The following is a 17,460-nucleotide window of genomic DNA, read 5'->3' as shown; positions in this document are numbered from 1 at the left end:
TTGAAAAATGGCGGTGTATGTTTGATAAGAAGCAATTTTATTGTAATTTATAGACGTATTTCAATATTTCAATTCTCGATCATTAAATAATTCTCTTTTTTATAGATATAGCATTTGTCTCTTATAAGTTCCACTTTCAAAATGTCATAAATCTGTATATTCCGCGCATTTTTACAAAAATACTCATTATTTCAATTCGCATTATTCGGTGGTCTCGCAGAAAATGAATAACAAACTAAACCCTATGCTATTTACATCCTTTCATAATAAAAATACATCGATAACAAAACTTTACAAATCGGAAAACGACGCAATCAGAGTTTCTGTAATTACCTACTGCTTAAGAAAAGCGTACAACGCGCGCACCAACAAAATGGATTTTCGCTTCAATTAGCAGGCGGGATCACAACAGCGAGTTTTTTCTTACACATTTTAAGTCTAAAAACGTCGTAATATACATGACACACTTACATACGTGGAAGTATTGCTTGAAATGAAGCGTCGGATGCACAAAACGCAATGTTTACACAAACAACAAACAAAACCTGCTTCTCTACCTGCACCACAATGTCGAATGGTCAAAAATAGGTTTACACGTTATGTTTTATTACTACATCCCCACTTTCCTATGATTTGTGCGTCGATTTGTCGCTTGCAATTATTTCAACGAACGGTTTGCCAACACAAGAAATCATAACATTTGGCATTAAACAGCTCGTAGGCACTGATGGCTTCACATCGAAACAAAACACTAATAATCTTATCAATTTTTCAGTTAAATATATAAATATTCATCTTTTTCGCAACAGTAGTAGTAATTCTTTAAATCCTCCCCTCCGAATTTGTTGTTCTTAAGAATTGTAGAATAAAATACACTTACGCATAAAAAATAAATAATCAAAAGCACCCCAACAAAAAATAGTACATAACAAATAGAGATTTCCTTTCTTATCATCTAATCGAAGTGCTTTTGACTTTCGACAATTCAACTTAGTTTAAAAACTAAACATAATACATAAAAGTAGTTTCTTCTGTGTGTTAATGTACAAAGTTTTGACTTAAGCTACAACAGTTAAAATCCACCCACGCCTTCCGTCCCGCGACAATAAAATGACTTGCAAACTCCCCTCAGCCCTGAGAACCAGACGTGCAAAGAACTAAATTGAGCGCAATAACCGAAAATCAGTTGTAGTTGGACACACGCACAGTAACATAACCACAACTCTAACATCACCGGTAGTAAAAAATTTCAACTCCCGCTAAGTGTGAGTGTAAAAGATGACCACAACAGCATGGCAGTTATCTGTTACATATTTTGTGTGTGTTCGCTTTTGTTGATGTTGTTTTTTCTTTATTTATTTAGTTGTGTTTGTGTGTGTGTATTAAATGCTAAGAAAGTCACCGCGCACTTAATAATAAGTTACTTTGCCGCCGCCATTGCGGGCAAAAACTGATCGCTCGGTTAACCTATAAATATAAATCTAGTACGCCTTGTGGTGTTTTTGCCGTTGGCGCGATTTTTGATCTCCTGGCTGACGAAACCATTATTTACACCGTTGGAATAACACGCCTGATAAGTCTTGGCGATGTCCGTCTGCAGGTACGAGTTGGTGAGTGACTTTGAAGTGCCATTCGAACGCTCGTCCTGATTGACTTCCACTGGCTGCAACCAATCATACACATTAATAAACCATATATATAAATTGATGTATTTTGAGTTGCATACCATGCAAAATCCTTGATTTCGTCGTACGGCGGTTTTCGTGCCCGCATATTTGGTTTTATAAAAATCAGAGAAGAGGAACAAGAACATCATGCCGTGCAGGGCGATCCAGACCATGATAATTTTCGGATAATTACACTCGGTGAACAGTAATTGGAATTGATGAGTGAAAATCATCACAAACTGAATCTGAAAGCAAAAAATTATTATTCATGAAACAAAATACTTTGCAGAAAATTAATGATCAACGACCAACGTGAATAATGTGTTCAAAATTCCAATGTCAATGAATATTTACGTTGATTGACAGTTCACGGTTGAAGACGCGCAGAACGTGAATACAATATTCATTGCCATTTAAGCAATTTAAAACAAATTACAACCGAAAAGTATTAATACACACCATTTGGAAGCTGGTCAGGTACTTCTTCCACCAGATGTACTTCTGGTATTCGGGGCCCATGGCCGACAGCATGTAGTAGAAATACATAACGATGTGCACAAAAGTGTTGAGCAATGCAAAGAATGTACTATGTCCACCTATAATCATAAAATACATTATAACACTATTGCATGATTGTATATTTGGTTGCATTTTTTATACCTGGAGCGAATTTCATGCCCATCCACACCGAGAACGGCATGCATCCATGGTGGATAACGTGCAACGTCGACACCTGGCTGTTCTTCTTGCGTAGAATGAAAAACAGCGTGTCAAAAACTCCGTAAATTTAGAGATGAAATACCACCAGCACGTTCTCGCCATCTATCGGGCATAAAATACACTAATAAATAACATAACCCTAAAAATATGCGTGGACTTACGCGCATTGCCATTGGATTCGTGGAATAATCAACAGGTTGACACCTGAAGCTATAACTGCCCCACCATCCGCTCATCAGGTACTAAAATTTAATAAAAAATAAAAATTAATAAAAATAGCTGAAATATTAATGCATAGGTGGCGCTATTTACCTCATAGAATATCCATGCGCTGAATATCGTCTGGATGAGATTGTAGACAACCAGGACACCGCGTAGATTCAGCGGCTTCCGGTTCTCCATGATCTTTGGTCCCAGCACCTTGGAGAAGTACGCGTAGAACATGCAGATGCCGAGCGTCGGCAGCGGGCTGGACATCATCGGCCAGTCGCTGACGCGCGGATCTAAAACCAAACAAAACGCTGCATTAACATTTGAAAAAAAAACGAACAATCGCGTAGTATTTACACGTTTCGTGTTTTTTATTTCGCGTAAAACGCGCGTGGCATTTTTAATTTGAAAAGTTTTGAAAGCTAACGCTCGCTCCGCGAAAAAAAACATAAATCGCAACCTTGGCAGTTAATATTCTCGGTAAACTTCGAACTTGGAACTTCAAACTTCCTCCATCGCAGGTAATAATCATCTATTGTGCAAGCAAACCGATGAGAAGTATCAATACTGATTGTTTGCACAAATGATGTGTGAAAATAACGAAGAAAAAACTGCGCAGTTGTAGGTTTAATATAGGCAACCAAGTTCACATGAAAAGTTATGTGTTTTGTTTGGGCCGGAAGAAAAGTAGGCAATAAGTGATTTAATGTGCATCACATTCGATTTGCTAACGTGAAAGAATGCACATGGCCTAAAAGGCGATAAATCACGTATGAAATACGCGACACGACGCGCATAATGACCGATAAGTTGCCTACGTTAACCAGAAATGGTCACCAAAGTAATTTTGGGTTATTGCTAATAGTATATCACATCCGTTGGATGTAAATAAACGAATGGATTTAATATTAAATTATAATTTTTTATGTTTTGAAGATGATATGTAATCGTATCGGGCAAAATTTCACCACTGGAATGCGTGCGCCGCGCGTCCTTCCTTGCGTTTTCTTTTTGTCTGCGCTTTTTGAATGAGATTTGCATAAGTCGGAGACGAAAGTCGACATTTTTACGCGTAATGTTTGATCAATTTCGTCACGTCCCGGCCGAGCAGCGACAAAAAACTCAATCGCAATTGATTTCACCGTGAAATATTAACGACGATAATAGGTCAAAATATTACTAAGTAGCGAGCAATTGTAGATGAAGTAATAATTCAACTAAAAATTAAAAATAACTTATAAACGCTTTCACAAGTTTTAAAGCAAAAAAATTTGCGTGTCATTGCATTTAGCTTCCAGCTTCCATAATAAACAATTACGTAATATTTTTATAAAATGCAACAAACAACTAAAAACTAAAAATAAATGAATTTTGGGTGCAATGAAAAGGATTTGAGTTTTGAATGAAATGAAATAAACGTAAATTGTTATTTAATTAGTCAAATGTAAAATATATTGCAATGACAGCGTAATGTAGTGCAATTAAACAAAATGTAGGTATTGGGTGAGTAAGTACAATGACTGTGACTGCTTGCGTTGCTAAACTGCGCGTAGTAGCGTAGTAGTTACGAAATCAGCGGTAATTAAAAACTAATCACAGCGCAACGAAATTGAAAACGTTTTGCTACACCTTGTGGGTTTTTAAAATATATGTTTAAAAGGAAAAAAGTCTATTATTCAATTGAAATTTCGTGAAAAACTAGCAGAATTAATTTTATTGTTATTAATTAATTGTAAAATAGGAAAAATAACAAAAAACGTTCAATTACATCATAATAATTTAAATAAATGAAATAAATTAATTGCAATTGTTAGTAAAAACAATATTTGTTAGTTTTTGGCAAATGCGCAGGCGCAAGCTCCACCCCGTGACTAAAAACCCGTGAATAAAGTACTTTAGTCACTACCTTAGCTATCCGTGTTTAAACTACCACTTTTTGTGTCTCAAAACCGTAGAAAAACTAATACTTTAAAGGTGGAAGCAGTAAAATTAATTTAAATTAAGTTAATTTTAATAACAATAATAAAATACCAAAATTTTTTTACAAAAACATTAAAAAAATGAAGTAATTTAAAAGATTTTCAATGATTTTTTTATTATAAATTATTTTTAAACTCTTTTCTTGTATATTAAACTAAAATCCGATATTTTAACCTCCTTTTAATTAGTTTCTCAACTAAATATCGATTAATATCCCCTCTAAATAATGAATGAACAATCGTCTAGTCGACAATATCTCGCCTCCAGATGACACCAGATAAATCTATATCAAAATCATCAATAAATAATTATGCAACATGCAATTCGCAATGGAAAATATTCCGCACGGTTTTTTCCGATACTTGCACAATAAACTTCCGAATGTGTCATCTCGTAATCTGGCAAATCACTACTTCAAAAAATTCAATTTCACTCGTCTCTGATTCCTTTCATTCAGTTTTATAGTAAACACCTATCACATACACGACACACACGCGAGAAAAAAAAATCTTGAATAAGAAATTCCTAAAAGAAATCGAAGGTGATCGCAGCCGAAAAGTGTTTGAAACTCCTTGAGAGCACGCCGCGCACATATATCATGCGAGAACAAGCGGTGAAGAGACGAGCCATGCTTGGATATGAGGCAATTATGAAGAAAGTGCGAGAATGACTCGGCGTAGAGGAAACCGGCCGCAAAGTGGCACATAACATTGAATTGACACAAGGTTGCATAATCGCTTCACCTACAAAAAATATACTAAACGAAAAAAAACGCAACCAGAAACGCGCAACGCAATATCTTTCATATCACGCATAAAAATAGTAATAATGTTAATATCCAACCATTAATAAAAAATTTATGTGGAACGCATGTTATTTAAGCCTTTCTTTCACCCAAACTAAAGAAACATGAAGAAAGGTTAGTAAATTTTTCTCAAATCGCAAAAACTAAAATAATCAAGGTTATAATTTTCTGACAATGCAACATAACGCACGTAACGCCATCTATTACCTTTATTAAATTTAATTGCTACATGCACATTGTTGATTGTGGATCAACAATTGATGATTTCTTTAATTTAATTTAATTTGACTTCATGCACCGGCTGCGTCGGACAAGTTCCGACAAGTCCGGTCCTGTTACGCAATGCGCTTCGTGCTTTCTTCATTCTTGTTGGTTGCATTAACGTAAAAAAAAATCATACGACACCGTAAAAACATCCGAGGCGCAAATGAGTGAGCAAATATCAAGTGAAAGTGAATATATTGCGGGATGTAAAAAAACTGCAACCGTTTTTTCTACTTCTTCACTCGTCAAGTTGTATGTAATTTTTGTATGTTCGATACTTATATCGCAAGTCCAACATAGTCCAACTTGTGTATGGCCAGGTATAGTGCAGGAAACTTTTATTTGACGTGTGAGTAATAATAACTGGTGAACATTAATGAGCTTGTAAACGCATGACACAAATCCGTTGCGGCAAAGGTAGCAATCAGTTTCGGCGGCGTGTTTTGTATGTAAACTTTTGCAATCTTGTGAAGTAATTATCTACGTCAAAAATTAGAGTTTGGAACTTACCACTTTTGTTCTCCAATATGTCATGGTATGTGTCGATTATTTCTGTGACTAAATGCGACATCTTGCGGTGTGATTCTGAAACAAATAAGAAAAGGTTATTTTCAATTTTTTCACGATTTTCAGACACTAAATATTGATATTTTAAACGCGGATGGACAAAACCGTGAATAAAGTACTTTAGTCATGGACTTTAGTCACGGGGTGGAACTTGCGCCTGCGCATTTGCCTACACTGCAGCTCAAGACATTAGAAATAAAGAATAAAGTAGAAGTAGAAAAAATAGTGTAAGCAACATGTGGCTAAACGATGTTAAACATTCAATTGATTAAACGCCCGTGACTAAAACTCCCATTTAACCACTTAATACTTAATTTACAATTATTTCGGTAAAGTAAAATAACCTACGTCAATATACACCAAAATTACGCTGTTAATGATTCATTAATGTACAGTTAATGAATTATTAAAATACCAGAGAGTATTCGGCGTAAAGTGCGTGCGTCAATCGTGTTAACCGATAAATATTTAAATGTACGAAACAATTAATTAATTAGTAAGCGATTAGTTTATTAATTCTTATACCTAGCACATATATATTATAGGCGCGTGCATCCGTGTCTGATTGTAGAGCAAGTTGCATTTTACGTTTTACATTTTGCATTGAGTATTGCCGAGATTTCTCGTGCAGATGCACGTTGCATTCGCCTGGGAATCTGTGTCACGGAGCGCGCGTTTCGCGAATGCTAACATTGCTAACGCAATCAATGCTAGACAACTAGGTGCACGGCGAATGTATGTTGGTATGATGAATGGTGAAAGACAACAAGTGCAGCGCAGAACAAGTACCTAATTGATAAATGGTATAATTTGGTTATGATTTTGACATATTTATTGCTCAAATTCACTTCTATCTCGTTATAGCGCGTTATTGTTACATCAAAGAATAAAAAATAACTAAATATTGAGATTTTACGTGGACAGGCAACTGTTTAATCTTTTGTAGTTGTTACATGGACAAAAAACATTGTTTTCCGACATTTTAATAGCTTCTAAATAAAATTTAATTCAAAAATATGTAGAAACCTATCGAAATACTTGTAAAACCCTAAACAATCATTGATTAATATTTTTTCCGCCATTTTAGTAACATATAAATAAAATATAAAACCAAACAATTTAAAACCTATATAAATACACTACCTAGTGATTTTAGCGCCATTTTAATAGCACAGAAATAAGTCTAACCAACCAACCAACTAAGTTTATTTCAAATAAAATTACCCGATTGAGCTTTAAACTTAATTGGATTTAGATGAAAAAGGATCAAGCTTGAAAGCGTAAACACAACATTATCCCTTAATGAAAACTGTTCAAAGTCCATTTACCAAATCTCCGAATTCTCCAATACACCTATATAATATATATATTTTATATTTATGTTTGTGCAAGTATGCCACCATAATTTGATTTGATTTCACGTGGCAGTTGGCATACGCAGCGTGACACACGCCGCTGCTGTAATAAGGTCACTCCAGGACAAATCGATATTTAATAGGCATCGAAATTTTCATCTCCATCGCATCGTGCGTGTACTACATTCACACTACACTCTATAAACATCAGTTAATGAGGCCTTAACGTGTTCATTGGTTCAACCCTTTCATTAAAAGTATTTTTATAGGGTTTCAAATAAAAATATTTTATAAATTTTAAATATTAACTTTCATCCCTTATTTTTCACCCTTTGAGATAAATTTTTGGAATAAAAAGTAGCCTATGTCATTCTCCTAAGTCTAAAGTATTTCCAAACCAAAATTTATAAAAATTCATTGAGTGGTTTTTGTGTTATTGTGACACAAACAAACATAAATTATAAATTTTAAAAATAGTCTATTATTTGTGGGTAAAATAATTTACCACGGTGAATGTACGTAAAAAGAACTGTAATTACACTTAGAATTAACCCAGATAAGACAAAAATTAAATTTCTAAACAAATAATCGCATTGTGAAATGAAGAAATCAAGAAAACACTCACTCACAATACGAATAATTAAATAACAGCAAAGTATTTAACTTGACACCATAAAACTCACCGCTAACATTTGGTTAATTCAACGAAAACAGTAAAAACAATTAATTCTCTTGTCTAATGACTAATTACGAGCGTACAGTGTCAATAATTAGGGAAAATTGCAACACATGTCGAATTTTTTTCTGTGTCGCAAAAATGTCAGATTGCTACACGTTACAACTCCACACTTGTCTGCAATTAATTCAATAATAACCATAATAATAAACACAGAAGAAAAAAGAACCACTAATATTTATTACTAAAATTACCATTGCAAAATACGATTGATACGCGTGTGCTGTGGTTAGCTGGTCGGTGGTGCTTTCTGTTTAGTTCTTATTGTGCAATGATAATAATAATAATAGCCAGGCGCGTGTGATGAACAAGTAGTGCAACAAACCACACGTACAATATTATATTGTATGGATTGTCGCAATAGGAGATATCTTCGAGGCAGATATTTACTCATTTTATAAATATCAAATTTTGAAATATTGTGGAAGAATGAGATTTGCGCGAGATTTGAAAATGTTTTGTTTGTGGAGCGAATTATGGCTGGAATTGTGTAAATTTGTAAATCACCAAAATTACCACGCTTATATAACGGCCGTCTGACCTTAAAGTATTTCGTTTAGTGTGTCAACGTTCGATTTGAATTGAATCGCTAATGAATCGAAAGTGAACTGCGGTTCCTGCGGTCGTAAACTTACCAAATCGATGACAAGATATTAATATGGTGGATATTGTAATTTTTACTTGTTGAAATATGCCATTCTATTGTTTTTTTAAGTTTAGAAGCACAGGTGAAATGGTTTAAAAGTTTAAAGTTATTTGATTTATCGACAAACCCCAGATAATGAAGAAATATGTACAATTTGATTGTTTTAAATTAATTTCCTTTGTGTAACGACGAAAAATATTTTAATTTTTAGCAATTATGAGCTAGAATATTGTAGAATTTGAAATATTGTTGTAATTATGATCCCAACATCTCTACAAATTGCAATGCAAACTTTTATAACTTAAACACGATTTTTCAGCTAATTTGTTGAGTTGCACAAGCAGTTACAACAAAATCATTTAAACATAACACAAGTGAATACAACTAAGCGACGCGGAATTCATATTTTGACTTCAGGAAATATTTACCGGCAATTTTACAAGAGTAAATGAGTTTATAACCACTAAACAAAAGATTAAACAGTAGCCTATCCGCGTAAAATCCCAATATTTAGTTATTTTTTGTTTCTTTATGTAACGACACCTCGCTACACCCTCATAAAAATTTCTGGTTGTTATAGAAAGACGTCGTTGTATTATATACTAGCTTTAACCCGCGGCTTCGCACGCGAATATCTAAAATAATGAAGTTGCTTCCGTACGCGTCTGTAGTCACAGAAGAAGTAACAATGAAGTAGAATGGCGGGAAGTTTAAAATGGCTGAAAGTATAGTCTATGGAAGTATAGTGTACAGTCTCCATAGTGTAGTCAATTGGATTTGATGTTGACGTAGCTGTCGGTAATACAGTGTGATAATACAGTGTGATGGTACTATAGTACTTAGGTTTGAGCTTCATTGCTGGAATGCTAGATGGCGTTAAAGTAGTCAAATAGCCAGATGCAGAGGTATTATTGGCTAAACTATTTCTTTATTTTATTTTAAAAATAATTTTTTTATTAAATAAAAAGTAGCCTATAACCATTCGGGGATCACTAAGAATACGTGTACAAATTTTCATGATGATCAGTTAAGTAGTTTTCGCGTGAAAGTGTAACAAACATCAGCACTTTCGCATTTATAATATTAGTAGGGATTTTATTCACCGATGAAATCAAATCAATAAACCGTGAAATTCTGGGAATCAAGCGTAAACGGTAAACAACACGATAATGTTCTACGTTTCACCCTTTTTTTCTACACAACACAACAAAAGAAGAAAAAAAGCACAACACCACCGCATGAATAAATCATGCAGAGAGCGCCCAATTCAAACCTTTAATGGTGAGTGAATTCCCAAATGTAATTCATTCCAAAACACCAAAAACACAAAAAATACAAAAAAGATACTAAAACATGACCAGATCCTTCAAACTGATTTGAATTTACTAACTAAACACACAGAATACAACACAACACACGCAATTCAATATTTCTACATTTTATATTACTTATAAGTGTTTGTTTCGTTGACGATTATCAACGACAACATGTTTCGGAAAACAATGTGTAGGAGTAGATAATATTTGAATTTCGTGTGGATTGTGGATCATTTCGCGTGAGCCACGCGGGTAACAAGAGCGCTAAGTGAAGTAACAAAGTAACATGATAAACGCACACGGCAGCACAGCCGCAACACGAAACAATATTCGCCCTGATAATCGTAGTTTTCAGAAGCACACAAAATAAAAGTAAAAACGGTTGAATATTTCTAGTTGAATCGATTTAATGTTGCGACAAAACTAACATTACCGCAGTAAAAGTCAAAAAGTTATTATTTTCAAGCGTTTAGAGGAAAAAATTGATAAAAATCAAGAGTATACATAACCTAAATTATTAATTTAATTTAATAAGCAGAAGAAAAATTGATTAAACTAAGAAAATCAACATCAAAATTATTTAATTTTTAACAAATTATAGAAAAGTTTATTCTGGTGACAAGTAAAAGCTAAGAAAAATAGATTTTTTGAAGTTTTTAGAGAGAAAAAGTAATAGAATTTAAAATTTAATTAAAAAAACTATAAAATAAATTGTTTAATCAAAAAAATCATAAAAAACATCAAAATTATTTTTAAAAAAACATTTTTTACATTTTTACCAACTATTTTTAAAAAATTGGTAGAAACTACTCGTTACTATAATTGATTGACTCTTCACATTGTTAAACTAATTGATAATTTGTGCAACTATCAAAAACAACAACAAATCTCAAAAAAAAACTCTCTACGTAAGTTTGTGGTATTTCCACAAATGATTCTTTACTTATTCATGCACAACCACGATGTAAGAAACCTCTTGTCACCCATCTAATTAATAATTAATCGACATCACTTATGCACTTATTGTTTTCGTCGTATTCTTGCACTACTGCGCCGGTGCGTCACTTACCTAGCAAATAATTTCAATTTTCATTTCAATTTGCATGAAATGGAACAATTTGCATACTCATGACTCTTCCGCGTTCGCCGCAAAACAACACACAACAAAAATACTCATCCTACTTTTGTAAGTGCATTATGCTTTATTCATTTCGCGATCATTAACATTGTAAATTCGTGTTTGTCTGATTGCACAGACAATGTAAACAGGGGTTCGTAGTTCGCGCGCAGGGCGCAAAGTTGTCATAACGCATAATTAATTTAAAACCAAAACAAAACAAAAACTCTATCAGACAGAGAGAAAACAAGGAGTGTTAGTTGTTAGTTGCTAGTTAGGTGAGTAGGGAGCGCCGAGGAACAACTCCTGGGAGGCGCATACAGAGCCTTGACCTAAATAATGCGCCGCGGCGCCAGGCGTCGAATGCCAAGTGGAAAACTAAAACTCAAATCCTAATCATTTGTGTTTAATGCTAAAATACGAGGAGCATTTCGCATGCATGCGGCACTGGTATGTGCGGTATGGAATGGATTTGGATATTCATTGACGATTTGTGCGGTTTAGGCTTCCGCCACATGCGCTCAACGTGTCAACAAGCGCAAGCAGATGGCCTTCACTAAACTCCAATCGGTTAAATTAATGATTTTTGTGCATTCATCGTCCCACAGGCTAATAATTAAATTGGATTCGAAAGCCTTGATAAATAATAATAAATTTGCGCGTTGAAAAAGTTAAATTTAAAAAAATTTAAAAAGTTTTAAAGGTTTTTATGCCTAAATCAGCGTTTTTAAGCGATTATTTTTAATTATTTTTTATTTTAAGCAAATCTAAACTTTAATTATTCGTGTAATTAGCAGAATATTAAATTACACCCCAAATAAATTGGGTATCAGGATGCCAAAGAAGTTAAATAATAAAAAAATCAAAATTTTAAACTAAAACATCGATTTTTAAGCTTAAATCATCGTTTAAAGACGAAACTCGCATAAGAAGCTATGTTTTATATGATAAATCATGTGATTATCTGATAAGATAAGACATTACACGTTTTATTGTCATGTGATTATCCGGATTACACGCATAGAAAAAACCCGATCAATTTTTATGTCATTCAAAGTCGTCATCAATTTCAATTGATTCTAATCTACGAGTATAGCTACTCATACTTTAAAGTGAAATTATGAAATAGTAAATAAACATTCGGAATTTTATTTTATATAACAAGTGACTAATAATGTGCCTATCTCTACTAGTGATTCCTAAAGTGGGGGCGGCAAACTCTAGTCGAAGCCGTGATTCATCGTTCGCTTCCACAAACTGATTATTTTGGATTCTCATCGTTGGCAATACATTATATTTCCATGACACATGCATTATGCTATTTTATTCATGTTTAGACACATAATGCATGATTTTACATGCAAATAAAATACCAGACTTTATACACGATTACAAAAAACATGAAAACATGCTTCTGTTGATTAAATAATTAATTTTTTTTTTAATTAGGGTGACTGCACCAGTAACAAACCAATTAAGCGACATTTTGAAAGTAATTTTGATATTGTGACTCAATTATTACAACAATCATTGCAAAAAAAGGATTACATACTCCTTGTCTACCATAGAATCATGTAGCTTATTCAAATTTGCTTAATAGCTGTTACGTTTTTGGTTATTTAACAATAAATGTGGAAAATCGCAATGTGCCTAAGGTTGACCAGACTGTACCAGCAGTAGACCAGACGTTGAGCCAATAGTGAACCACTCCTTTTTATGTAGTAATCATCACAACTTTTAATCAGTCTACAAGTTTCAAGTAATATTTAAATGCTACAAGGCTCATAATGTTGTTAACTAGTTTAAGAACTAGATAATTAACAAAAATTTGTATCACTTACACAAGTGTCATAGTTATAACACAATATTTATGAATTAACATGAATCAAAAAATTAATATAAAATAAATTAAAATAAATAGAAAACCATGAAAGTACTTCGGAAAAAAATATTATTTATTATTGTATTAACTTTATTTTATTTATGACCGTAGTGTGGGGTATGTTGTATTTTTGACATATTTCTTCAATTTTGCACCTTTATTTATTTCATTTATCGCTTTTAACACATTTTTCTCCTTATAGTTAAAAATGTTCGTTTCGGTGGCATTGTGTATAAAAAATGTAGGTGGTCAGTTACTGGAATAAATCCGTGGTACGGATACTACCAGTAGTAAACCACTGGTCTACAACTGGAACATTGTGAATAATGGTATTCTTTTTGTTATAATATCTTATTGCAACATAAAGTAAACCTAAATGTAAGAGAAAAAGAAAAAAATATCAAAAGCTAAATCACCAGTTGTAGACCAAATGGTATATTACTGGAAAATCATTCAATTCGTGTTCCAGTAGTTTACCAATGGCAATTAATGATTTAAATTAGCATTTTCAGATTAAATAAAACGTAATATTAATGCTTCACAGTCCATAGTACGCAATTGATTAGAAAAGCGGTTACAGAAATTGATATAAACAAAGATTTAAACAGAATTAAGAAAACTTTCCGTCGACGTGTCGCTTATTAGAATGGCCGCTCTAAACGAAGTGCACGATTCTTGTTACGCATTTTGCTTTAAAAACTGATGTGGATGGCGAATTTGTCGGTTTTTTTTACGATTATATGATTCGTAGAAGTACGGCATTTCTATCAAATATAAAAAAAGTGGCGGAAAATTCGACAGAACGTTAATATTTTAAAGTGAAAGTGGAAATGGTGCACTACTGGTGCCTGGTGCGGCACTGGTGCACCCACCCTATGCCAATTATTAACAATAATTAACTATATAATTAAAAATTACATAATTAATTATACTTTTTCCATGTTTTACACGATGTCATGAGTTGAAAAGTGGCACTTTACTCATGTACGTGACTAAAGGCCGTGACTAAAGTACTTTACTCGTGACTAAAATGCCGTTTAACTTACTTGACACTTAATATACTATTATTGATGTAAAAACACATAATACATGCCTTTACATGCAAGTAAAACACTATACTTTATCCACACTTTAAACAAATATGAAAAACATGCTATAACTACTTAAATAATAGCCTGTTTTTTTTAATTATGCAAATTATTAACATGAATATACTACACAATTAAAAATTACATAATTAATTCTGCTTTTTTCGCGATTTACTCGATTTCATGACTTGAAAAGTGACATTTTAGTCATGTACGTGACTAAAAGCCGTGACTAAAGTACTTTACTTGACTAAACTGTCATTTAACTCACTTGATACTTAATATACTATTATTGATGTAAAAACACACAATGCATGCTTCTATATGTCAATAAAATACTAAACTTTATCCACACTAACAAAAAATATGTAAAACGTGCTATAACTACTTAAATAATCGCTTGTTTTTTTTTAATTATGCAAATTATTAACATGAATAAACTACACAATTAAAAATTACATAATTATTTATACTTTTTTAGTGCAATTTACAAAATTATGTCAATCAATTTAATTATTTCTGCACTTTTGTACTCTTGTACCTATATTGATATAAATTTCGTCGTCCCGATCACAATTCCAAGTCAACCCGCATGCTCTATTAATAGCTTAATTGACTCCGCATTCCTCGTGCGCTCATGCCGCTTAAAACTTAAAACAACTTGTTTTGCTAATGTTAATAAGAACCGAAGCGAAGCGCAGCGAAAACTGAAGTTTAAGTTTAAGTTCAACTTGACTTTAACTTTCCACTTTATACGTTACCAAAAAATAAAAATAAAGTAAAATTTACCACAGCAGGTTTTATCACCACACTACTAAGGTACGTGCGTGAATACGTAACGATGATGACAATTAGCGCTCCGACAAATTGATAAACAAAAGAAATAAGCGATTGTTCTCACCGCCCATTTTTATGCACATGCACACTCGTAAAATGATTCATTATTAATTATTTTCAAAAACATTCCACGCAATAATTAGCGGTGGATAACCGGTGATTTTCCGCCATTAAATTTTTTCCAAATATTTTTACTAATGATAATAAAAATCTAATAAAATAAAGAACTAACAACAAAAGTCTAGACTAGGAAATAAATTTTTTTCAAAAACATTAATTATAATTATAATTACAATTAAAATTACAATATTTACCTACCGATAATTACCTATTCATTTAATAAAAAATATTTAAAAAAATATTATCCTGTAGATATTTTTCCTGCAACCTCATCACAATTGGAAATCGAGCACAACTCAAAAAAAGTCCATATCTTGAACGATGAACGAAATAAAACACCGCGTGTGCAGCAAGTTGCATTTTCGAAAAGTATGTTACGCGAGCGCTGCTTCCTCGGCGATTAGCCGTGTGCGAAAGTAAAGAAAAAAGGCGCATGCGCAAAACCACTTGCTACACAACTACAGCAAACAACAGAAACGAGAGCAACTTACTCGCGATTTAATATTTTCCTGCATTAAATTTTAATTCCAACAAAATTTAACGACTAACGCAGAGAAATTCTCAATGCATTTTAGTAATCCTTCATCTTAGTACGAGTATTTAATACTAAGAATAAAGAGAAATTGACCAATAATAAATTAATCACATTCACCTACCGTGCATAATGTGCATAATCCTATGCTCGATGCTAAATCTCCAACATTGTCTCATGACGTCAGTGCAATATAACATATGCAACCAACAACACACAAAAATACAAAACATCAATGACGTATGTAAAAACATACGATTTTTACGCTCACGCGTAATAATTTACATGTGGATGTCAATATTTGCGGTGATTTAGTAATTTTCTCGATTTTTTATGCACGCACTGGTAATTAGCACCTATTGCATCAACAGCGTAAAAATCAAGCAATGTATGTCAACACAGGAAGTAAAAAAACGTAATAATATTTTCCTCGTTTCGTCGTGGCCGTGATCAATACAATTTCTACTATATTTCACCCCCTGTTGAATTATTCTACATAGAAAACACGTGCTGCACTAGATATTTTATCCTATGACGTCATTCTAACGAAATAGAGGTTAATTTTCGTCATGAAACAAAATTTGTTTGCTGACGTCACGCTGAAAATCTATGTACTCACCGAATATTTTTAGTGAAGATAAAGTTGTCGCACTGTATTTATTCGTCGTCGTGTATTGTTTAATTGTAAAATGTACACTCGCACGTTGTTTATGTCTGATGATGGTCACAGCATCCCCTTTCACCAAGAGACTCGGGTGTTAGGTGTTAACTTGGCGCCGTTTTGAGCACTGTGCACGAACGCACCCGAACGGCCCAAGTCATGTGCACTGAATCGCACGATGCCGCCGCCGACGAAATCGGAAGCAGGTTTGCAAACGAACAAGGCGTGTCGCACGCGCCGGAGACCCTGGTGTGTGTCGGTCGGTTGGCGTTGGTATTATCGACGCGCGAGGCTTCGGCGAGCTGATACCGACGACGGTGCAACCACGGCAACCGGGAAACAACTGACTGTCGCCGAACCCGAGCGGACGCGTTTTGGGTTAGGTTCGTGCCGTGCGGCGTATTTATCTGCTACGGGTGTAGACGAATACGCACGAAGCACGCAAGCGAACGTATGGGAATATATTTTAAAACTATATGCAACCAAATATACACATTTCAACACAACTCAACTCAATGTATGTTTATAAATTATTTAAAATTCAACAATTCAACTTAAATGCGTAATTTGCGTATATATCACACACCGGTTATATTATCACGTAATTAAAACTCAATTAATAACAAATATTTACACTACACCCGTTTGAATTGTCTAATAAATCAAACAAATCGATTTGTATAAACAAATGATATGCAATAAATTATCATGATTGCATTTGTGGTTACACGTGCACTGGCGTCTGGTATTTACGGAACTGGTCGTTGACAAAGATAAGTTTTTGACGTGCGGTTTGACAACATGAAACAATATTGATTCTTGCATTTATCAAACGTTTGAAGGATACAATTTCGGGTTGGTAACAGGTTTTCCATGCAGTTTTTATGTTAACAATTATACAATTTGCGTCATCCGACATTCCTGTTAGTGTTTACCGAGCGCAATGGGAAAATTCTT

General features: G+C 33.6%; 1 protein-coding gene across 1 annotated transcript; it reads right to left on the bottom strand.

Moving 5' to 3' along the window:
• Positions 1–16: 16 nt before the first annotated feature.
• On the bottom strand, positions 17–16,891 carry LOC135803557 (very long chain fatty acid elongase AAEL008004-like). Its single transcript, XM_065317207.1, is given in 9 exon segments — positions 17–1,663; positions 1,727–1,912; positions 2,127–2,263; positions 2,328–2,441; positions 2,444–2,489; positions 2,549–2,629; positions 2,700–2,890; positions 6,157–6,231; positions 16,462–16,891. Coding segments are annotated over 8 exon segments (1,017 nt in total). The 5' UTR covers positions 6,218–6,231; positions 16,462–16,891; the 3' UTR covers positions 17–1,462.
• Between the last annotated feature and the right edge of the window lie 569 nt (positions 16,892–17,460).

The sequence above is a fragment of the Atheta coriaria genome, unplaced genomic scaffold, assembly GCF_025399875.1.
Source record: "Atheta coriaria isolate IRGN ID8LTWV9N9 unplaced genomic scaffold, Caltech_Dcor_3.1 hic_scaffold_3_pilon, whole genome shotgun sequence".
NCBI lineage: Eukaryota > Metazoa > Arthropoda > Insecta > Coleoptera > Staphylinidae > Dalotia > Dalotia coriaria.
Note: the sequence above shows the minus strand (reverse complement) of the source record. Positions and strands in the feature narration are given on the sequence as shown.